The sequence below is a fragment of the Ovis canadensis genome, chromosome 3, assembly GCF_042477335.2.
Source record: "Ovis canadensis isolate MfBH-ARS-UI-01 breed Bighorn chromosome 3, ARS-UI_OviCan_v2, whole genome shotgun sequence".
In the NCBI taxonomy this organism is placed as follows: Eukaryota; Metazoa; Chordata; class Mammalia; order Artiodactyla; family Bovidae; genus Ovis; species Ovis canadensis.
The window spans coordinates 209,020,572-209,044,613 of NC_091247.1; the positions used below are offsets into that span (position 1 = coordinate 209,020,572).

At 39.3% G+C, this 24,042-nt stretch overlaps 1 protein-coding gene across 2 annotated transcripts in view; it reads left to right on the plus strand.

Annotated features, from left to right (window-relative positions):
* LRP6 (LDL receptor related protein 6) overlaps nt 1–24,042 on the plus strand; it is a 173,892-nt gene that overhangs the window by 61,612 nt on the left and 88,238 nt on the right. For both annotated transcript variants that reach the window (XM_069585669.1, XM_069585668.1), the window contains exon 3: nt 12,605–12,802. In XM_069585669.1, coding sequence (XP_069441770.1) covers nt 12,605–12,802 — 198 coding nt within the window. The remainder of the gene's footprint in view (nt 1–12,604; nt 12,803–24,042) is intronic.

A 24,042-nucleotide genomic window follows, 5' to 3' on the forward strand; every position in this document is an offset into this window, starting at 1 on the left:
AACTACTGCACAGTTGGACTCACCTCACATGTCAGTAAAGTAATGCTCAAAAGTCTCCAAGCCAGGCTTCAACAGTACGTGAACTGTGAACTTCCAGATGGTCAAGCTGGTTTTAGAAAAGGCAGAGGAATCAGAGATCAGATTGCCAATATCCATTGGATTATCAAAAAATCAAGAGAGTTCCAAAAAACATCTGCTTTATTGACTATGCCAAAACCTTTGGCTGTGTGGATCGTCACAAACCATGGAAAATTCTGAAAGAGATGGGCATACCAGACCATCTGATGTGCCTCTTGAGAAATCTGTATGCAGGTCAGGAAGCAACAGTCAGAACTGGGCATGGAACAAAGACTGGTTCCAAATAGGAAAAGGGGTAGTTAAGGCTGTATATTGTCACCCTGCTTATTTAACTTATATGCAGAGTACATCATGAGAAACTCTGGGCTGGATGAAACACAGGTTGGAAAAAAACACACTGCCGGGAGAAATATCAATAACCTCGGATATGCAGATGACACCACCCTTAGGGCAAAAATCAAAGAACTAAAGAGTCTCTTGATGAAAGAGTGAAAAATTTGGCTTAAAGCTCCACATTCAGAAAACTAAGATCATGGCATCTAGTCCCATCACTTCATCACGAATAGATGGGGAAACAGTGGAGACAGTGACAGATTTTCTTTTTTGGGGCTCCAAAATCACTGCAAATGGTGACTACTGCCATGAAATTAAAAGACGCTTACTCCTGGGAAGAAAAGTTATGACCAACCTAGATAGCATATTGAAAAGCAGAGACATTACTTTGCCAACAAAGGTTTGTCTAGTCAAGGCTATGGTTTTTCCATTGGTCATGTATGGATGTGAGAGTTGGACTGTGAAGAAAGCTGAGTGCCGAAGAATTGATGCTTTTGAACTGTAGTGTTGGAGAAGACTCTTGAGAGTCCCTTGGACTGCAAAGAGATCCAACCAGTCCATTCTGAAGGAGATCAGTCCTGGGTGTTCTTTGGAAGGAATGATGCTGAAGCTGAAACTCCAATACTTTGGCCACCTCATGCGAAGGGTTGGCTCATTGGAAAAGACTCTGATGCTGGGAAGGATTGGGGGCAGGCGGAGAAGGGGACGACCGAGGATGAGATGGCTGGATGGTATCACTGGCTTGATGGACGTGAGTCTGAGTGAACTCCGGGAGATGGTGATGGACAGGGAGGCCTGGCGTGCTGTGATTCATGGGATTGCGAAGAGTCAGACACGACTGAGCGACTGACCTGAACTGAACTTGCTTTTTCCAGGATCCAGTGGATGTTGACTATTTGACCTCTGGTTCCTCTGCCTTTTCTAAAACCACCTTGAACATCTGGAAGTTCACGGTTCATGTATTGCTGAAGCCTGGCTTGGAGAATTTCAAGCATTACTTTACTAACGTGTGAGATGAGTGCAATGGTGCAGTAGTTTGAGCATTCTTTGGCTTTGCCTTTCTTTGGGATAGAAATGAAAACTGACCTTTTCCAGGCCTGTGGCCACTGCTGAGTTTTCCAAATTTCCATGACCAACCTAGACAGCATGTTAAAAAGCAGAGACATCACTTTGCCAACAAAGGTCCGTTTAGTCAAGGCTATGGTTTTTCCAGTGGTCATGTGTGGATGTGAGAGTCGAACTGTGAAGAAAGCTGAGCGCCGAAGAATTGATGCTTTTGAACTGTGATGTTGGAGAAGACTCTTGAGAGTCCCTTGGACTGCAAGGAGATCCAACCAGTCCATCCTAAAGGAGATCATTCCTGAATATTTATTGGCAGGACTGATGTTAAAACTGACACTCCAATACTTTGGCCACCTAATGGGAAGAACTGACTCATTGGAAAGACCCTGATGCTGGGAAAGATGGAAGGCGGAAGGAGAAGGGGATGGCAGAGTATGAGGTGGTTGGATGGCATCACTGACTCAATGGACATGAGTTTGAGTGAACTCTGGGAGTTGGTGATGGACAGTCCATGGACAGTCCATGCGTGTTGCAGTCCGTGGGGTAGCCAAGACTCAGATACGACTGAGCGACTGCAATGAACTGAACTGGGGTGAGGTGCTCAGTGTTAATCCTACTGCATTGAACTGAATTGATGAAAATGAAACAAGATTAACTAAAGAGAAAAAGCTTTTTGTATGGAGACAAACGCTGAAGTGTGCAACATTGGGCTTCACTGGTGACTCAGTGGTAAAGAATCCACCTGCCATTGCATGGGACATGGGTTCTATCCCTGGTCTGGGAAGATGCCACATGCCTCAGAACAGCTAAACCTGTGCTCTGCAGCCCGGAAACCACAGTTACTGAGCCTTTGTGCCGTGGCTACTGAAGCTCTCGTTGCCTAGAGCCTGTTCTGTAAGAAGAGAAACCACATTAATGAGAGGCCGGTGCACCACAACTAGAGAAAAGCCTGCATAGCAGGGAAGAGCAATGTAAGTAATTAAACAAAAAATTAAAAACAAAAAGGGGGGAACACCATGCAAAGCCACAATTACATAAAGCAATCTTACTAATTAGTATATAAATAACAGTTCTTTTGTGACTTAAAAATTTTTCATCAAAATATTAAATATTATTACTGTCTGTAAATGTATAGGGAAGTAGGAAAACAGTAAAACTAGTATGTATTTACATACTATAAAATATTAGAAGTATCATTAAAAATAGTTTGAGCAGAGAATGCTACTGTCTTCTCACTGTATAACTTACTATATAGAGCAAGCATGTTTTCTGTGCCCTGGTGAATTATAATATTCCTCTCTGTATTTGGAGGAAGCTTTCAAAATATTTAATATTAATAAAATTTAATTTTGTGTTTCCAGTGTTGTGAATTATCTGAAAGAGTTCCTTCAATGTGAAGTTATTTTTGGTGGCATCACTCTGGGATGTGTTTATCCTTTTGGGCACAACCACTTTGCTCATTTATGTTGGTAAGCTGGCTTTGACTAAGTTCTCCTGGCTCCGTATCTGTCTAGAATGTTGAATGACAGTGGTGTCAACATCCCATAGCCAACTGTTCCTTCTATAACTCTATATTCAGTACAGATTTCATCTCCTATACTTACCACTTTTCATTTCTTTGCTGCACTTTCATCTATCTTGGCCGATTTTCTTTTGATAATATATTTTCATAGAATGTCACATAGCTTTATCAGCACAAAGAGACAGCATAGCCATGCACTTTGCTGTCTGTGTGTGAGCTGAATAACAGTTGAGTGGAAACCAGTAATAGATTTTGAAAGAGGAGTGTGATTGATGATGGATCATGAAACACATCTGTCATTTACACAGTGATTTGTGGAGCTGGTAGTGAAATTTGTGGTTACCATAAGTGAAATCTGACCATGTTGTGTGTATGTGGGATGATGTTATTTAACTGAAATTCATCTATGGTGGAATCGTGCAAAGCAGTGACTTCCTGTGCAAAATTAAAGGCAAGGTACTAGAATGAACCTACACGAGGAATCCTGAAGTTTACTTATGCTTCATTTATGGTAGATCTGCTTCTGAGTGGTTACATGCTATATACAATGATGAACTAAAGAAAGTCTGAAAAATTGTGTATTTTGGTACAGATAGAGTTTAAACATCAATTTTTTTTGAAGAAATCTTCTATATGATTTTGCCATTTTTATGTTGTTGTCCATATACATGACTACTTCTTAGCCAAGCACTTAATTTATGGGTCTAATAGCTGATTGGGAAAAGATAAACATAGATATTCAGTTTATCTTCCCACCTGCCTCTTTTTACTACTGTTTATTGAGATCCAGAACAGTGAAAAAACTCACAGGTAAAAGTGAAAAGAATTAGATCAACACAAGCAACTGGAACAAAAATCAGCAAGTGGGACTTCATCGTACTAAAGTTTCTGCACAGCAAAGGAAATAGTCCCCCTGCCAAGCCCTACAGAGTGGGAGAAAATGTTTGTAAGTCATATATTAGATAAGGGTTAGTATCCAAAATAGAGTAAGAACTTAACACAACTTAAACCAATCCATTTAAAAAAATGGGCAGAGGAACTAAATAGATATTTTTCAAAAGAAAATAAACCTAAATGGCCATGAAAAGGTGCTCCGTATTGATAATCATTAGGGAAATGCAAGGCAAAACCACAATGAGATATCACCTCTCACCTGTTGGAATGTTTATTATCAAGAAGACCAGAGATAACTGATGCTGAGGATGTGGAGATAAGGGAATTCTTGTACACTGTTGTTAGGCATGTAAATTGGTTTAGTTCCTATGGAAACCAATATGGAAGTCTTTAAAAAATTAAAAATGCAACTGCCTTATGATTCAGCAATTCCACTTCTGGATGTACAGTTGAGCTTATTATTATTTTTAATTTTTCTTGATTGTGTTGGGTATTTGTTGCTGCATGTAGGCTTTCTCTAGTTGTGGCAAGTGGGGCTATTCTTCCTCTTGGTGTTTGGGGTTCTCATTGCTGTGGCTTCTTTTATTGTGGAGTTTGGGCCCTAGGTGCACATGCTCAGTAGCTCAGTAGCTGCAGCGTACAGACTGTAGGGTGCTTGGGCTTCAGCAGTTGTGGCGCACAGGCTTAGTTGCTCCATGGCACGTGGAATCTTCCTGGACCAGGATTGAACCCTTGACCCCTGCATTGGCAGGTGGATTCTTACCACTGTACCACCAGGGAGGGTCTATACTTGAATTTGAACAATGTGGGTTAGGGGTGCCGGCCCTCTGTGCAGTTGAAAATCCACTTGTAACTTGTAGTCTTCCTTTTGTATATACATGATTGCTCTGTATCTGAGGTTCTACATTTGTGGATTTAACCTACCAGGGATTGTGTGGTTGTCACTGTTTTTGCTATTCAGTCACTCAGTTGTGTCTGATGCTTTGTGACCCCATGGACTGCAGCCTGCTAGGCCTCCCTGTCCCTCACCAGGTTCTGAAGTTTGCCCAAGTTCATGTCCATTGCATTGGTGGTGCCATCCAGCCATCTCATCCTCTGACACCCTCCTCTCCTTCTGCCCTCAATCTTTCTCAGCATTTGGGACTTTTCCAATGAGTTGTCTGTTCTCATCAGATGATCCTTCCAACAAGTATTCATGATTGATTTCTCTTAAGATTGACTGGATTGTGTGGTACTGTAGTATTTCATTGTTGAAAAGAAAATTTGTATGTGGACCTGTGCAGTTTCAATTTCTGTTGTTCACAGCTCAGCTGTATACCCAAAGGAAATGAAAACAGGAATTGAAGAGATGTATGTAATCCTATATTCATTGTTAGATATTCACAATAGCTAAGATACAGAAACAACCTACACGTTCTTCAGTAGATAAATGGATGAAGAAGTTGCCGTATATATGCACAATGGAATATTCAGTTCAGTTCAGTCGATCAGTCGTGTCCGACTTTCTGCGACCCCATGAATTGCAGCACGCCAGGCCTCCCTGTCCATCACCAACTCCCGGAGTTCACTCAGACTAACGTCCATTGAGTCAGTGATGCCATCCAGCCACCTCATCCTCTGTCGTCCCCTTCTCTTCCTGCCCCCAATCCCTCCCAGCATGAGTCTTTTCCAGTGAGTCCACTCTTTGCATGAGGTGGTCAAAGTACTGGAGTTTCAGCTTTAGCATCAGTCCTTCCAAAGAAATCCCAGGGCTGATCTCCTTCAGAATGGACTGGTTCGATCTCCTTGCCGTCCAAGGGACTCTCAAGAGTCTTCTCCAACACCACAGTTCAAAAGCATCAATTCTTTGGTGCTCAGCCTTCTTCACAGTCCAACTCTTACATCCATACATGACTACTGGAAAAACCATAGCCTTGACTAGACGGACCTTAGTCGGCAAAGTAATGTCTCTGCTTTTGAATATGCTGTCTAGGTTGGTCATAACTTTTCTTCCAAGGACTAAGCATCTTTTAATTTCATGGCTGCAGTCACCATCTGCAGTGATTTTAAGTAAGTAAGTAAAGTCACTCAGTCATGTCCGGCTCTTTGTGACCCTGTGGACTGCAGCCCACCAGGCTCCTCAGTCCATGGGATTCTCCAGGCAAGAATACTGGAGTGTGTTGCCATTTCCTTCTCTAGGGGATCTTTCCAACCCGGGGATCAAACCTGGGTCTCCCGCATTGGAGGCAGACGCTTTAACCTCTGAGCCATCAGGGAAGCAGTGATTTTGGAGCCCCCCAAAATTAAGTCTGACACTGTTTCCATGTTTCCCTGTCTATTTCCCATGAAGTGATGGGACTGGATGCCATGATTTTTGTTTTCTGAATGTTGAGCTTTAAGCCAACTCTTTCACTCTCCACTTTCACTTTCATCAAGAGGCTTTTTAGTTCCTCTTCACTTTCTGCCATAAGGGTGGTGTCATCTGCATATCTGAGGTTATTGATATTTCTCCCGGCAATCTTGATTCCAGCTTACGCTTCTTCGAGCCCAGTGTTTCTCATGATGTGCTCTGCATATAAGTTAGCCATTGAGAAAAAATAATCTGCCATGTGTGGAAACATAGGTGGACCTTGAGGGGATTATTCTAAGTTAGATAAGTCGGTCAGAGAAAGACAAATATTATATAGCATCACTTACATGTGGAATCTAAAAGAGCCAAACTTACAAAAACAGTGTAGACTGGTGGTTATCAGAAGCTGGGAGCTGGAGGAATTGCGAATGTGTTGTTTAAGGGTACAAACCTAGAGCTAGTAGGTAAATAAGTCCTAGAGATCAAATGCACAATGTATAGATTATAGTCAACAATGCTATTTATAAACAATGAGATCATATTTGTTCCCACTGAACAAAAGAAAGTAATTATGTGAAGTGATAAGTGTGTCAGCTAATGCTATGATAGTCATATTTTGGTATATAAGTATCAAACCAACATGTTGTACATCTTTAACTCACATGATGTTATGTGTCAGTTATATTTCAGTTTAAAGAAGGAAAAAACATTCAGGATAGGAAAACTTTGGACCTGGAGTGTATAGTAATAAAAGAACAAATAATACATGGGTTGATTTAGTATTTTGTCATTGACTGGTTGCTTTCTTTTTTAAAATTCTTATGGTAAGAGATCTGAATTCTTAGGATAATTGCATTCTAGCTTTCTTATGTTTGACTTCATGAGATATAAACCAGAGGTGAGCTGTTAGCTAGAACATTAGTAAAATATCTACTGATAGAATGACCTTTGAACAGTTGGCACTGAGACATGAGATTAGCATGTCAAAGGACATGGAGAAATACTGCCATCAGATTCAGTCTGTGACCATGGGAAACCTCTCGTCAGCTTCTCTGCCAGCTTATTCTTTGAACGTGTTGTTTTCTTTTCTGCTGACTGTTGTAGACAAGAGTTCTTTCATGTAATAGCATTATTAAGAGGTATTTATATGCCTCTGCAAAAGGAATACTTTACCAAATCAGCAAATGGAAAATTTTTTCCTCATTTACTTAAAAAAACCTTTTCTTAATCCAGAAATTGCCAAAAACATAAGTGTGTAAGTTAGAGGTAATAAACATGAAGCAAATGATTAAGTATAGTTGTAATGCTATGACTGTAAAGTACTCTGAGAGCTTACATGGGACTGTATGACCTAATTTGTAATTTAAAGAAGGCCTGTTAGAGAAACCTTGATTTAAGTTGAACTCTGAAAGAGAAGATAATAGGTAAAGGGAAAGCCCTGTACTGCCAGGGAGTATGGTACCTGGCATATAATAAATAAGGATGTGTGTGTGTTCAGTTGTGTCTGACTCTTTGCAATCTCATGGACTATAGCCCACCATGCTCGTCTGTCAATAGAATTTTCCAGGCAAGAATACTGGAGTCGGTTGCCATTTCCTACTCCAGGGAATCTTTCCAACCCAGGGATCAAACCCACATCTCCTTCATCTCAAGCATTGACAGGTGTATTCTTTCCCAGTGCATCACCTGGGAAACCCAAGGTGATGAAGAGAAGAGTGGTGTTAATTGAAGCTGAAGAGATGGTTAGGAGCCAGATAGTATAAAGATTGTGTTAATAACTTTGCCGTTCATTCTAAAAGTGAAACCATGAACAAGAGATTTATGATGTAAAAAACAATAGGGCATAGATACAGCTTCTAAGTGCTTTGCATATATTAACTATATTCTGACAGAAACCGTTTGACATGCATCTGTTTTTAATCCTTGTGTTATAAGGAATATGAGGGATAGAAAGGTGAAATAACTTGCTCAAAATCATGTGTCTGGGAGTGGCGGGCCTGAGCACCTTAGCTCTGGAATCTCTGCTTTACATCATCGCTCCTTATCTTTTATAATCTAACTTTTCCACACTTAAAGTACTTGTAGTTATAAATTAGATGATTTATAATTGAAGAGTTCAAACAAAGGAACAGTTCCTGTTATAGTGATATCTCAAATGTGACATCATACTGCTTGGTGGTATATGGCTGAACATCTTTTACTTTAATAGCTGTATATTTATTTTAATGTTTATTAATATTTACCTCTTTTAAGGCATCCCTTTTTTGACGAGAGACCTAGAAATCATCTTTAGTTCCTGCTCTTCGTCACTACTCAAGCCAAGTCCTGTCAGTTTTTTCTTCCCAAATACCTGTTGGCTCTACCCTCTGATTACTTTTTTGAATGGAATCTTTAATCCATTTATATTTTATTGTTGTTATTTACTTGAATGTAGCTATGTCTGTCATTTTGTTTTCCTTCAGTTCAGTCGCGTCTGACTCTTTGCGATCCCATGGACTGCAGCACACCAGGCTTCCCTGTCCATCACCAGCTCCCAGAGTTTACTCATACTCATGTACATTGAGTCGGTGGTGCCATCCAACCAACTCATCCTCTTTCGTCCCCTTCTCCTCCCACCTTCAGTCTTTCCCAGTATTAGGGTCTTTTCCAGTGAGTCAGTTCTTCCCATCAGGTGGCCAAAGTATTGGAGTTTCAGCTTCAACATCAGTCCTTCCAATGAACACCCAGGACTGATCTCCTTTAGGATGGACTGGATGGATCTCCTTGCAGCCCAAGGGACTCAAGAGTCTTCTCCAACACCACAGTTCAAAAGCATAAATTTTTCGGCACTTAGCTTTCTTTATAGTCCAACTCTCACATCCATACATGACTATTGGAAAAACCATAGCCTTGACTAGATGGACCTTTGTTGACAAAGTAATGTTTAATGTCTCTGCTTTTCAGTCTGCTATCTAGGTTGGTCATAACTTGCCTTCCAAGGAGTAAGCGTCTTTTAATTTTGTGGCTGAAGTCACCATCTGCAGTGATTTTGGAGCCCCCCCCCCCAAATAAAGTCAGCCACTGTTTCCACTGTTTCCCCATCTGTTTGCCACGAAGTGATGGGACCAGATACCATGATCTTCATTTTCTGAATGTTGAGCTTTAAGCCGCCTTTTTCACTCTCCTCTTTCACTTTCATCAAGAGGCTTTTTAGTTCTTCTTCTCTTTCTGCCATAAGGGTGATATCATCTGCATATCTGAGGTTATTGATATTTCTCCCAGCAATCTTGATTCCAGCTTGTGTTTCTTCCAGCCCAGCATTTCTCATGATGTACTCTGCATAGAAGTTAAATAAGCAAGGTGACAGTATATAGCCTTGACTACTCCTTTTCCTATTTGGCAGCAGTCTGTTATTCCATGTCCGTTTCTAAGTGTTGCTTCCTGACCTGCATAGAGATTTCTCAAGAGGCAGGTCAGGTGGTCTGGTATTCCCATCTCTTGAAGAATTTTCCACAGTTCGTAGTGATCCACACAGTCAAAGACTTTGGCATAGTCAGTAAAGTAGAAGTAGATGTTTTCTTGAACTCTTGCTTTTTCAGTAATCCAGTGAATGCTGGCAGTTTGATATCTGGTTCCTCTGCCATTTCTAAAACCACCTTTTCTTGAACATCTGGAAGTTCATAGTCCACGTAATGTTGAAGCCTGGCTAGGAGAATTTTTGAAGGCAATGGCACCCCACTCCTGTACTCTTGCCTGCAAAATTCCGTGGACGGAGGAGTCTGGTGGGCTGCAGTCCATGGAGTCGCTAAGAGTTGGACACGACTGAGCGACTTCACTTTCACTTTTCACTTTCATGCACTGGAGAAGGAAATGGCAACCCACTCCAGTGTTCTTACCTGGATAATCCCAGGGACGGTGGGGCCTGGTGGGCTGCCATCTCTGTAGTTGCACAGAGTCGGATTCAACTGAAGCGACTTAGCAGCATCAGCAGGAGAATTTTGAGCATTACTTTACTAGCATGTGAGATGAGTGCAGTTGTGCGGTAGTTTGAGCATTCTTTGGCATTGCTTTTCTTTGGAATTGGAATGAAAACTGACCTTTTCCAGTCCTGTGGCCATTGCTGAATTTTCCAAATTTGCTGGCATATTGAGTGCAGCCGTTCACAGCATCATCTTTCAGGATTTGAAATAGCTCAACTGGAATTCCATCACCTCCACTAGCTTTGTTCATAGTGATGCTTTCTTTCTAAGGCCCACTTATCTTCACGTTCCAGGATGTCTGGCTCTAGGTGAGTGATCACACCATTGTGATTATCTGGGTTGTGAAGGTCTTTTTTTGTATAGTTGTTCTGTGTATTCTTGCCACCTCTTCTTAATATCTTCTGCTTCTGTTAGGTCCATACCATTTCTGTCCTTTATTGAGCCTGTCTTTGCATGAAATGTTGCCTTGGTATCTCTAATTTTCTTGAAGAGATCTCTAGTCTTCCCCATTCTATTGTTTTCCTCTATTTATTTGCACTGATCTTGAGGAAGGTTTTCTTATCTCTCCTTGCTATTCTTTGGAACTCTGCATTCAAATGAGTATATCTTTCTTTTTCTCCTTTGCTTTTTGCTTCTCTTCTTTTCATAGCTCTCTGTAAGGCTTCCCCAGACAGCCATTTTGCTTTTGTGCATTTCTTTTTGTTGGGGATGGTCTTCATCACTGTCTCTTGTGTCATGTCTCGAACCTCCGTCCATAGTTCATCAGACACTCTATCTATCAGATCTAATCTCTTGAATCTATTTCTCACTTCCACTGTATAATTGTAAGGGATTTCTATTTCCACTGTATAATCGTGGGCTTTCCTGGTGGCTCAGATGGTAATGAGTCTGCCTGCAATGCAGGAGACCCAGGTTCGATCCCTGGGTTAGGAAGATCCCCTGGAGGAGGAAATGGAAACCTACGCCAGTACTCTTGCCTGGAAAATCCCATGGACGGAGGAGCCTGATAGGCTGCAGTCCATGGGGTGGCAGAGAGCTGGACACGACTGAGCAACTTCACTTTCTTTCACTGTATAGTCGTAAGGGATTTGATTTAGGTCATACCTGAATGGTCTAGTGGTTTTCTCTACTTTCCTCAATTTAAGTTTTCCTTATGTCCTGCTTTTTTGTTATTTTGCTTTAACTTTACTGCCTCCATTAAGCAGATTTTTTATAGGGTATAATTTTAATTTCTTGGTTAAATTTTTAGCTATAATTTTTTAGATGTTTCCTTAGTATTTAAGAGATTATAATATCATTTTTAATCACATTGGACTTAAGATTAATGCTAATTTAATTCCAGTAAAATACAGAAACTTTGCTTCAGTACTAATCTTTGTTTTTCCTTCTCTGTTTTGCTGCTTCTGTCATATATTATGGTTCTGTATATAAAGCTCTAATATTGTATAATACTGTGTTGTAATAATCACCTTAAGCAGTCTTTTTAAAAAAAGTATTTAGTAAGGTTATCTTGCATATAAGACTGTTTGGAAACTGGGAAGTCTTGCATTCTCACAGTGAAATTTTCTTTACCCAAACCACAGTAAAATGATCATACCTAGTAAATTAACATTAATACATTTCTATTATAGAATTTGACATACCGTCAGATTTTGCCAAGTTTCCCAATAATATCTTTGTAGCAGTTTCCCTCCAGTGTTCTTGCCTGGAGAATCCCAGGGACAGGGGAGTCTGGTGGGTTGCCGTCCATAGCTCGGGGTCGGACACGCCTTAAGCAACTTAGCAGCCGCAGCAGCAGCAGTTTCCCCAACCTATCAGACCAGATTGATACACTGTATGCAGTAGTTACTATGTCTCTTTGTTCTCCTTTTACCCAGATTAATTTATCTGCCTTTCTTTGACTTTATTAACATCGATATGTTCAAAGGTGGTTGTTTTCTAGAATGTTCTTTAATTTGGTAGTCTGTTTCCTTCATAATTTTGTTCAAGTTACGCATTTTTGGGCAGAAATACTATGTAAGAGAACTTAACATAAAAAATGGTACAGTTTTCCCCAACATACTACATACATAATGCCAGTGTTTTCCTTAATTGATGATGGATGGTGTGAGTAAGGTGTTGTCCACCAAGTTTATTTTCTCTTACGTTATTAATAATTTATGGGGAGATACACTGAGACAGTGTAAATACCCTTTTCTCCTAAAAGCTTTGATCACATGGTTTTCTTGTCATGGATGATGCTGGACTTGAATCAGTTATTACCATCATGGAAGCAAAAAGATAGATGATTAAAATTTCAATAACAATTTCTAGGAATTTCAGTTTTAGTGTTTCTGAGAGAGCTTTCTTTATCCAGTAGTGATGATTGTAAGATACTTGGTAGTTAACTTGCTTATGTCATGGGTTTATTTTTGATATTTTTTTTAGGTTCATGTACTGGACAGACTGGGGAGAAGTACCAAAGATAGAACGTGCTGGAATGGATGGTTCAGATCGCTTCGTCATAATAAACACTGAAATTTACTGGCCAAATGGACTGACTTTGGATTATGAGGAACGGAAGCTTTATTGGGCAGATGCAAAACTTAATTTCATTCACCGATCAAATCTGGATGGAACGAATCGGTAAGATTGCCTCAGGATTGGGAACTCATGTATACCCGTGGCAGATTCATGTCAATGTATGGCAAAACCAATACAGTATTGTAAAGCAAAAAAAACCCAAAAAAACAAAAAAACAACCACCACTTTAAGTCAGCTCCATGATAGAGTAATCAAATTATAAAGCCTAATTTTATCAAGAAGTTGTTAACATATTTTTGGCTTAAGTGTCAAAAGTGAAGAAGAATAGATTTTTTAGTTTGCTTTTTATAAAGGTAATGACATTTCTCATCTGTCTTGGTGGCATTTAGAATTTATGGACTATATTTTCTCCTCCTTTACTCTGAGCTAATTTAGTTCTTCAGTGGTTCTCAATCAGGGATAATACTTCCACTCTCTTCCAGAGTGTTTGGAAGTGTGTGGGGAATTTTGGTTGACACAGAGACTGGGAGTACTGCTAACATTTTAGTTCCCTGGCGGGCCAGGGATACTAAACATTCTGTAATGTGCTGGACTCCTAGAAGGACAAAGAGTTCATCCTTTCGAATTGCTGACAGAGCCTACCAGGTGCTGTTTCTGGAAGCTTATTTGATAAACCTCTAAACCAGGATAGGGTTGGCCAATTTTTCCTGTGAAGAGTGAAGTCATTATACATTTTGTGGGCCATATCTCTGTTGCAACTATTGACCTCTGCTGTTGTAGTGTGAAAGAAGCTATATAGAATACTTAAGGGGATGGGCATGGTTTTGTTCCAGTGAAACATTTTTGAGCCAGTGGACTCTGGTTTGCTGACCTCTAGATCAGGAGAAAACCTACTGCAGGTTTGCTGTATCCTGGTGTCCCCAGAAGACAAAGATATAATATATAAACATGGAATTCCTACTCAGATCATGTTCAGATTTTTTTTATTTAATTAATTAAGTTTTTTATTCAAAAGTAGTTGATTTACAAGGTTGTTGTGTTCATATTTTTAAAGACGCTTGATGTCCTTGTGCTTGGGAGATTATTTGGGTTTCTAGTGGTCTCATTCTAAGACCCCAGCAGAAACAGAAAGCCTTAGATAATTGAAGGAATTTGTCGAAGTGAAAACATCTGTTGCCATATATAGTTGCACTATTTTTATTTTTTTCTTGTGATGAGAACCTTTAAGATTTACTGTTTTAGTAACTTTGAAATGTTACAAGGCTATGGTTTTTCCAGTGGTCCTGTATGGGTGTGAGAGTTGGACTGTGAAGAAGGCTGAGTGCTGAAGAATTGATGCTTTTGAACTGTAGTGTTGGAGAGTCCCTTGGACTGCAAGGAGATCCAAACAGTCCATCCTAAGGAGATTGGTCCTGGATGTTCATTGGAAGGACTGATGTTGAAGCTGAAACTCCAATACTTTGGCCACCTGATGCGAAGAGCTAACTCACTGGAAAAGGCTCTGATGCTGGAAAAGATTGAGGGCAGGAGAAGAAGGGGACAACAGAGGATGAGATGGTTGGATGGCATCACTGACTCAATGGAAATGGGTTTGGGTTGTCTCTGGGAGTTGGTGATGGACAGGGAGGCCTGGCGTGCTGTGGTTCATGGGGTCACAAAGAGTCGGACGTGACTGAGGGACTGAACTGAACTTGGAAATATATAAGATGATAGTATTATTAACTATAGTGGCAATGCTGTGGATTACATTCTCAGGACTTAACTTTTTTTTCTTTAATACCTGGAAGTTTGTATCTTTTTGACTCCTGTTAGCCATTTCACCAGCCTCCATACCTTGCCTGTGGCAACCATCAACCTGTTCTATCTGTGAGCTTGGTTTTTAGTTCATTTGTTTGTTGTTTAGATTCAACATATAAGTGAGATCATACAGTATTCCTCTTTCTCTGTCTTATTTCGCTTAGCATGATGCCCTCAAAGTCTATTCATATTGTCAAAACTAGTAATACTTCATTCTTTTGTATGGCTGACTAATATTCTGTTGTACATATTATAGCATATCTTCTTTATCCATCCCACCATCAGTGACACTTGGGTTGTTTCCTTTTCATTTCCTGTTGTGAATTATGTTGAGTGAACATAGGGATGCATGTGTCTTTTCCAGTTAGCAGGGTATGCAGTGGTTGCTAACTAGACTTGTTGCAATCATTATACATTATATACAAGTATTAAATTATTATGTTGTAAACCTGAAACTAATGTTGTATGTCAATTATGCCTTAATTAAAAACAAAAGAAAAGTGGAAAATTCAGGATTACATGGGGGATTAAACAAGATTCTCCTGAAAAACCTGTGGTTGAAGGAAGCTGTCAAAGGATAATAATATCTGGAGACAAATGAGAATAGAAATACAACATACCAAAACTTATGGGGTTTCTAAGAGGGAAGTTCATAGTGATAAATGCTTACATTTGAAACAAGAAAAGTCTCAAATAAACAACCTAACGTTATACCTCAAAGAGCTAGATAAAGAGGGACAAAGTAAGCCCACAGTTGCCGGAAAGAAGGGAATAACAAATCAGAGTGGAAATAAATGAAATAGAAATTAAAAATACAGTAGGAAAGATCAGTGAAAAAGCAAGAGTTGGTTTTTTGAAGAGAAACAAAATACACAAACCTTTAGTTCGACTTAATAAGAAAGAGAGGAGACTGAAATAAAATCAGAAAGAGGAGATGTTACAACTATAAATACAGAGGATCATAAGAGACTACTGTCAACAATATATGCCATCAAATTGAACAGCTTAGAAGAAAGGGATCATGACTGAATCATGAAGAAATAGAAAATTTGAACAAACCAATTAAAGGAGATTAAATCAGTAATCAAAAACCTCCCCAAAACAAAAGTAAAGGACCAGAAGACTTGGCTGGCGAATTCTACCGAACATTTGAAAAAGAATTAATACCAATCTTTCTCAAAGTCTCCTGAAAAAATAGAAGAGGTTGGAATTCTTAAAAACTCAATTTATGTGGTTAGCATTACCTTGATACCAAAACCAAACAAGAAACCTACAAAAGAAAATTACAGGCCAATATTCTTAACAAATCTCAACTCAGAACTAGCAAACTGAATTCAGCAGCACATTAAAAGGATCATACTCCACAATCAAGTGGACACAAGGATTGTTCAGTATATGCAAATTAATGTGATTCAGCACATTAATAAAATGAAGGATGAGAATCGTGTGATCATCTCAATAGATGCAGAAAAAGCATTTGATAAAATTCAACATCCATTCATGATTAATTCTCAACAAAGTGAGTATGGAGGGAACATACCTCAATAGTGAAAGCTTTGTATGACAAACCCACAACTAATAATATATTCAAAAGTGGAAAACTGTAAGTTTTTCATCTAAGGTCAGAGCAAGATAATGATGTTTACTCTTGCCATTTTTAATCAGCATGGTGCTAGAGGTTCTAACCAGAGTCATTAGGCAAGGAAAAGAAAGAAAATGCATCTCAGTAAAAAGGAAGAAGTAAAACTATTTGCAGATGGTCTCATGTTATACATAGGGAATCCTGGAAACTCCACCACAAAACTGTTCGAACTAATAAACAGATTCAGTTAGATTGCTGGATACAAAATCAATATACAAAAATCACCTATATTTCTGTGTGTTCATAACTGTCAGAGAAATTAAGAAAACAATCTTATTTATTGTATCATACAAAAAAATACCTAACAAGTTTAACCAAAGAAGTAAAAGACACTGAGAACTATGATGCTGATGAAAGATATTGAAGAAGACACAAATAAATTGAGAGAGATTTCATGCTCACAGATTAGAAAAATTAATTTGTTAAAACATCCATACTGTGGAAATCCATCTGTAAATGTAGTGCAGTCCAGTGCACAAATCAGATTTTCAGTGCACTTTTCACAGAAGTAGAACAAACAATACTAAAATTTGTGTGGAATTGCAAAAAAATGCAAATAGCCAAAGGAATCTTGAGAAAGAATAAAGCTGGAGGCATTATACTTCTAACTTCAAACTATATTTGCAAACTGTATTACTCAAAGTGGTATGGTACTGGCGTAAAGACGTAGACACTAGATCAGTGGAATGGAGTAGAGAGCCCAGAAACAAACCCATGCATATTTGGTCAGTTTATGGCAGAGGAGCCAAGAATGTTCAGTGGGGAAACTAATGTCTTCGTTACAGTTACTGTAGCATCTTCACCAAATAGTGTGAGAAAACTGGATATCCACACCTGAAAGGATGAAACTAGATCCCTGTCTTATACCACACACAAAGTCAACTAAAAATGAATTCAAGACGCCAGTATAAGACCTGAAACTATAACTATTTTTAGAGAAGAAACAGGAGACAAGCTCCTTGACATTGGTGTTGGTTATGACTTTGTGAGCATGTGTTTGAAACCTCAAGCAAACAGTATGGCGCCTCCTCAAAAAATTTAAAATATTACTTCCATATGATCCAGTAATCCCACTTCTGGAATTCTTATCCAGAGGAAATGAGAACAATCTTGAGGCGATATCTGCACTTCCATGTTTATAGTGGCGTTATTCACAGTATCCAATACATGAAACAATCAAAATGTCTGTCAGTGGATGAAAGGATAAAGAAGATGTGGAATATATGCATTCAGTAGACTATCGTTCAGCCACGAGAAGGAAGGACATCCTGCTGTTTGTGGTTACATGTACGGACTTTGAGGCCATAGTGATCAGTGAAATGAGCCAGATAAAGGAAGACAAATATTGGGTGTGTCACATATATGTGGAATCTTAAAAAATGTCACAAACTCATAGAAACAAAAGAAAACTGGCTGTCAAGGAGTTGGAGGAAATAGATGTTCCCATTTAAAAAAAAACCCTAAAAAGGAAACCCTCGTCAGTGTGTGAGATACTATAAATAGCTGGATCAGTATTCTTGCATATGTGTATCATATCATCACTGTATACAGTTTCTCATACAGATTTGTTTGTTGATTATACCTGGTAAAGCTGGGGGGGGCGGAAACAGAAAAATAATGTCCTTAGGTAGAAAACTCCCCAGAAAAATATGATTATAGAACAGATCAAGTGAAAGACGCTCAGTTCAGTCAGTTCAGTTTAGTCGCTTGGTTGTGTCCAACTCTGCGACACCAAGGACTTCACCATGCCAGGCTTCCCTGTCCATCACCAACTCCTGGAGCCTACTCAAGTTCATGTCCGTCGAGTCAGTGATGCAATACAACCATTTCATCCTCTGTTGTCCCCTTCTCCTCCTGCCTTCAATCTTTCCCAGCATCAGGGTCTTTTCAAATGAGTCAGTTCTTTTCATCAGGTGGTCTAAGTATTGGAGCTTCAGCTTCAGCATCAGTCCTTCTAATGAATATTAAAGATTGATTTCCTTTAGGATTGACTGGTTGGATCTCCTTGCTGTCCAAGGGACTCTCAGGAGTCTTCTCCAACACCACAGTTCAAAAGCATCAATTCTTTGGTGCTCAGCTTTCTTTATAGTCCAATTCTCACATCCATACATGACTGCTGGAAAAACCGTAGCCTTGACTAGACGGACCTTCGTTGGCAAAGGAAGTCTCTGCTTTTTAATATGCTGTCTAGGTTGGTCATAACTTTTCTTTCAAGGAGCAAGCATCTTTTAATTTCATGGCTGCAGTCACCATGCAGTGATTTTGGACCCCCCTCAAAAAAAGTCTCTCATTGTTTCCATTGTTTCCTCATTTATTTGCCATGCAGTGATGGAATAGTGATGCCATGATCTTAGTTTTTAAATGTTAAGTTTTAAGCCAACTTTTTCACTCTCCTTTTTCACTTTCATCAAGAGGCTCTTTAGTTCATCTTTGCTTTCCGCCATAAGGGTGGTGTCATCTGCATATCTGAGGTTATTGATATTTCTCTTGGCAACCTTGATTCCAACTTGTGCTTTATCCAGCCCAGCATTTCTCATGATGTACTCTGCAAATAAGTTAAATAAGCAGGGTGACAATATACAGCCTTGATGTACTCCTTTTCCTATTTGGAACCAGTCTGTTGTTCCAAAGGCTCTCAGTTGTGTCCAACTCATTATGACCCCATAGACTAAACAATCCATGGAATTCTCCAGGCCAGAATACTGGAGTAGGTAGCAGTTCCCTTCTCCAGGGAATCTTCCCAACTCAGGGTTTGAACCCAGGTCTCCCACATTGCTGGTGGATTCTTTACCAGCTGAGCCACCAGGGAAGCCAAAGAATACTGGAGTGGATAGCCTATGCCTTCTCCAGCAGATCTTCCTGACCCAGGAAACGAACTGGGGTCTCCTGCATTGCAGGCGGATTCTTTACCAACTGAGCTACCAGGGAAGCCCAGAACAGATCAAACCTCCACTTTAAAATGCACTATCACTAATTGAGACACCAGTATTACATATGACAGACCAACATAAGTTAGGATGAGAAAGTTCTGAGATGAGATACCAGAACTGAGGAAATAATTACAAATAAAAGAAAAAACTAATTTCAGAAAAGCCAGCTAAACTAGAAGGGACACAAGAGTGACTTACCCAAAAAGATTTTAAATTGAAGTTGTAAAGGGGGGAAAATTAAGGACTAAAAAGAAATGGAAATAGATGAAAAGGATTTGAGAGAAAGTGACAAATATTAAAGATAGGCAAAGAAGGAAAAACACATAGATAATAAACCCTGTTAGGAAGGTAAGCTAAGCAAAGTAAGAGAACAAATATAAGGAACTGTAATTCAGGAAAAGTTTCTTAAAAGGAGATTCGAATCTACAGATTGATAAGAGAACATTATGTACTTGGTAATACAAGTTAAAGCAAACAGCACCAAGATATATTCTAGTAAAGTTACGCTGTGTAGAAAAAGGAAAATATTCTCTGGGCCTTTAAGAGTAAAATAAATAATTTTTCAAATGGAAAAGAAAATTAGATTCACAGTAGGCTTTCTCACAGCAACACTCCCTGTCAGAATTAAGTGAAGTAGTATTTTTAAAAGATACTCAGGGAGAGTGTGAGCCAGTTATTTTTACCCCCAGCAAAATTGACTTTCCGTATACAAAGCTATGGATGAACTGTTATGAACATGAAAGAAATCAAGAAACACTATTTCCCGGAGTCACTGTGGAAATGAACTAGTGGCTGAGCTTTAGATAGTCACAGTGATGAGCAAGATGACAAAATAAGGCTTGGTGAAGAGCAGTAAACATATAATTGACTTGTGTGAAGATTAACGGATGGTTAAAATTGAGAGTATGGTATGTAATGATTGTATGTTTAGATAATGTAAATAAAGTACCATTCTGAAAAATTGGAATGAAGGGACTTCCCTGGCCATCTGGTGGTTAAGGTGCCGTGGCTTCTATTGCAGGGGACATGAGTTAGATTCTTGGTTGGGGAACTAAGATCATGCATGTTTTGCAGCATAGCTAAAAAATAAAAAATGGAGTAAAATAAAAAATCAGAGTGAGAAGTACAGGTACTATATTCAGAGATTTTGTTTAACTCTTTATAGTAATTACATTGGTGTATTGGTATAAATATTTTTAATTTTGGATCAAATAAGTGAGTAGTTTTTGGATATATTAATTCAAATGCCAATGAATATGTAGAACTCTCTAAGTGGAAGAAAAGATGTATAGATGTAGTATTGTGGAGTTTAAGAGAAATTGATAATTCTGAGTTTTAATTGAGAATACTGGTGTGAGCTCATTAGTTATTGTAAGTTATAAAAATACACAGAAATATGTATGTTTATTTCTTATGACCACTGATGAGGACTAGGGGGGGAAAAATCCCACCCTGACTGCATTCTTGGAAAACTGTTCCACCTTAAAAGAAATCATACCTTAGGTATGATTTGGTTAACCCTAAGTCTCTTACAGGAAATATCCAAGTTGAGCTGGGATGTTATATCATAGTGGATAGCATGGAAGCTATTATAGGCTATTAGCGTCATTTTGTAAAGCCCAGAGAAATAACTTGAAAAGTCTCTCTTTGGTCAGAGATTGATTGAAACCCACCAAGTTTGTTTAAATCCTTGAGTTCATACTGATTTTCTTTCTTTCTTTTTTTTTTAAATTTTAAGAAAAGGAAGTAGTTACTTTCAGAGGATGAAAGGGAACCAACCAGTTCATTAGCTTGAATGTTGGTAATAAAGAGAAAGAATCCAGCAGTTTATCCCCCCTTTTCTATAGGAGTCTACCAGTAGCTAACAAATTAGTAGATATAAAAAAGCTATTCCAGCTAGTAAATGAGAAATAATTAGAATATCAGCATTTTATTACTTCCAGTGAACTGTTCGGTCTAGGCATTGAACATCAGTGGCTGCTTCATAAGGAAAAGAACAGACACTGTTTGATGGAAGAAAAGAGTGTCACCCCCTTTTATCTTGCCAAAAGGATCAGTTCATTAGGAGTCTGATCAGACTTGGTATTTGCAGCAAATTTGTGGGAAAAGTAGAGGACAGGGAAACATTGAACTGTACCATGGGTATGCGTCAGCAGATTCTGACATACAACAGGTCAAATAACATGGGTTGTTGAACAGATAAGCTGCAAAGATGATAAGGGAACTTAGAGATTAAAACACACATAGAAAAGAAATTTACTAAAGGGGAAAGGGCGAGAGGAGGGATTAAATTAGGAGTTTGGGATTAAAATATGCATACTACTATATATACAATAGATACCCAACAAGGACCTACTGTATAGCACAGGGAATTATATTCAATATTTTTTAATAACTTATAGTGGGAAAGAATCTTGAAAAGAATATATATAGATGTATGTTACATATATATAGAACTGAATCACTTTGCAGTACACCTGAAACTAGCAGAGAATTGTAAATCAGCTATCAATATTTCAGTTAAAAAGAGACTGAAAAGAGGGTGGGTGAAGGCATGAATAGGCACAGCAGATTTAAATTTAGGACAGTGAAAAAACTTGTAGGATAATGATAGGTATATGTGTATACCACCACCAAGACTGATCTTTAAGGTAAACTGTGGACTTCAGGTACTATGACTTTGCACTGGATTTCAGGGCTTCCTGTAAAGCCAGAGTAGTTGAAACAATGAGGTACTAAATCTGAGCCTAGATAGATGTCAGTGGAACAGAATACGGTTCAGAAGGTAGCGTACATGTATATGGTTAGTTGACTTTGTGACATAGGTATCTTGGATATCTTGGATAAATACACACTTTTAACCGGCCTTGACAGACACTGAAGAAAGATAATAAACTCAAAACTGGGAGGAATATAAAAGCTCTTTCTGTGAAAAATTTTAAATTCCTGATGACTAGAGTCAGGTTTTCAAGTTATGGTTATTAAAGTTATGAAGGTTATTAATGCTTTGGTTTGTCAGTGTTCCTCCTGTTCAAATGCAGTTGGAAATGTGAGGGATGGTTGGAGGCAAGTGTAGAGAACTGGCTAAGAGCCAGATCACACAGGGTCTAGTATTCTAAAATGAGGCATTTGAATTTTAGCTGGTAGGTGTTGAGTCACTGGAGATTTTGAAGGTGCAGATTGACATGGATGGATTTGTCTTTTAGAAATACCTTTGGTAGTTGTATAGAGAATGAAGATTAATGATTTCATTTCGTTAAGTCTTCCAGTTAGTCATCATCATTCTCCAAAAAAGTACAATCTCTTCACTGTAATTTACATGATCTCATTTATTTACCTTGTTTTAGACAATATTCTTACCACTTCCGCCCTTGTCTGCTATGCCCCAATCCTGTCAAACCGCTTGTGGCTCCCTGATGGTGTTTATGATGGCTCCTAGGTTTCTGCTTTGAATGGCTTCAGTTCAGTTCAGCCGCTCAGTCGTGTCCGACTCTTTGCGACCCCATGAATCGCAGCACGCCAGGCCTCCCTGTCCATCACCATCTCCCAGAGTTCACTCAGACTCACGCCCGTGGAGTCAGTGATGCCATCCAGCCGTCTCATCCTGGGTCGTCCCTTTCTCCTCGTGCCCCCAATCCCTCCCAGCATCAGAGTCTTTTCCAATGAGTCAACTCTTCACATGAGGTGGCCAAAGTACTGTAGCTTCAGCTTTAGCATCATTCCTTCCAAAGAAATCCCAGGGTTGATCTCCTTCAGAATGGACTGGTTGGATCTCCTTGCAGTCCAAGGGACTCTCAAGAGTCTTCTCCAACCCCACAGTTCAAAAGCATCAATTCTTTGGTGCTCAGCCTTCTTCACAGTCCAACTCTCACATCCATACATGACCACTGGAAAAACCATAGCCTTGACTAGACGGACCTTAGTCAGCAAAGTATGTCTCTGCTTTTGAATATACTGTCTAGGTTGGTCATAACTTTTCTTCCAGGGAGTAAGCGTCTTTTAATTTCACGGCTGCAGTCACCATCTGCAGTGATTTTGGAACCCCAAAAAATAAAGTCTGACACTGTTTCTGCTGTTTCCCCATCTATTTCCCATGAAGTGATGGGACCAGATGCCATGATCTTCATTTTCTGAATGTTGAGCTTTAAGCCAACTTTTTCACTCTCCTCTTTCACTTTCATCAAGAGGCTTTTTAGTTATTTCTGCCATAAAGGTGGTGTCATCTGCATATCTGAGGTTATTGATATTTCTCCCAGCAATCTTGATTCCAGCTTGTGTTTCTTCCAGTCCAGCGTTTCTCATGATGTACTCTGCATAGAAGTTAAATAAGCAGGGTGGCAATATACAGCCTTGACATACTCCTTTTCCTATTTGGAACCAGTCTGTTGTTCCATGTCCAGTTCTAACTGTTGCTTCCTGACCTGCATACAGATTTCTCAAGAGGCAGGTTAGGTGGTTTGGTATTTCCATCTCTTTCAGAATTATTCGATGGAAATGCCATTCAGTGAGATAGAAGATTCTGGAAAGGAAGATAGATTCTTTTTCCTTCCTTCCTTCCTTTTTTTTTTTTTTAAATGTAGAAAGAGAATGAGATTGAATTCAAATTTGGACAAGTTTGCATTTGCATTTGAGTTGCTAATGGAAAACTATGATGATGAAGTCTGGGGAGCTTTGGATGGATGAGCCTGCTGCTCAGCAGGGTAGTCTCAGAGGGAGACTTAGATTTATAGCCATTATCAAGTTAATGGTTGTTAAAGCCATGGACTGTAAACATAGGGGTATTTTGCATGAGTGCTAGAGACTTAGGCAGAGACAACAACCACATACCAGATATGTTGAAGAATTTCTTCAAGACTGAGGGATGTCCCAGTCCGAGCTGCTCCTGATCAGCCATCCCTGTTTGCCTGGTTTCCAGGAACACCCTCAAACCCAGGCAGATCAGCATGGTTGGTCATCTACTGAGCCTGTGAAGA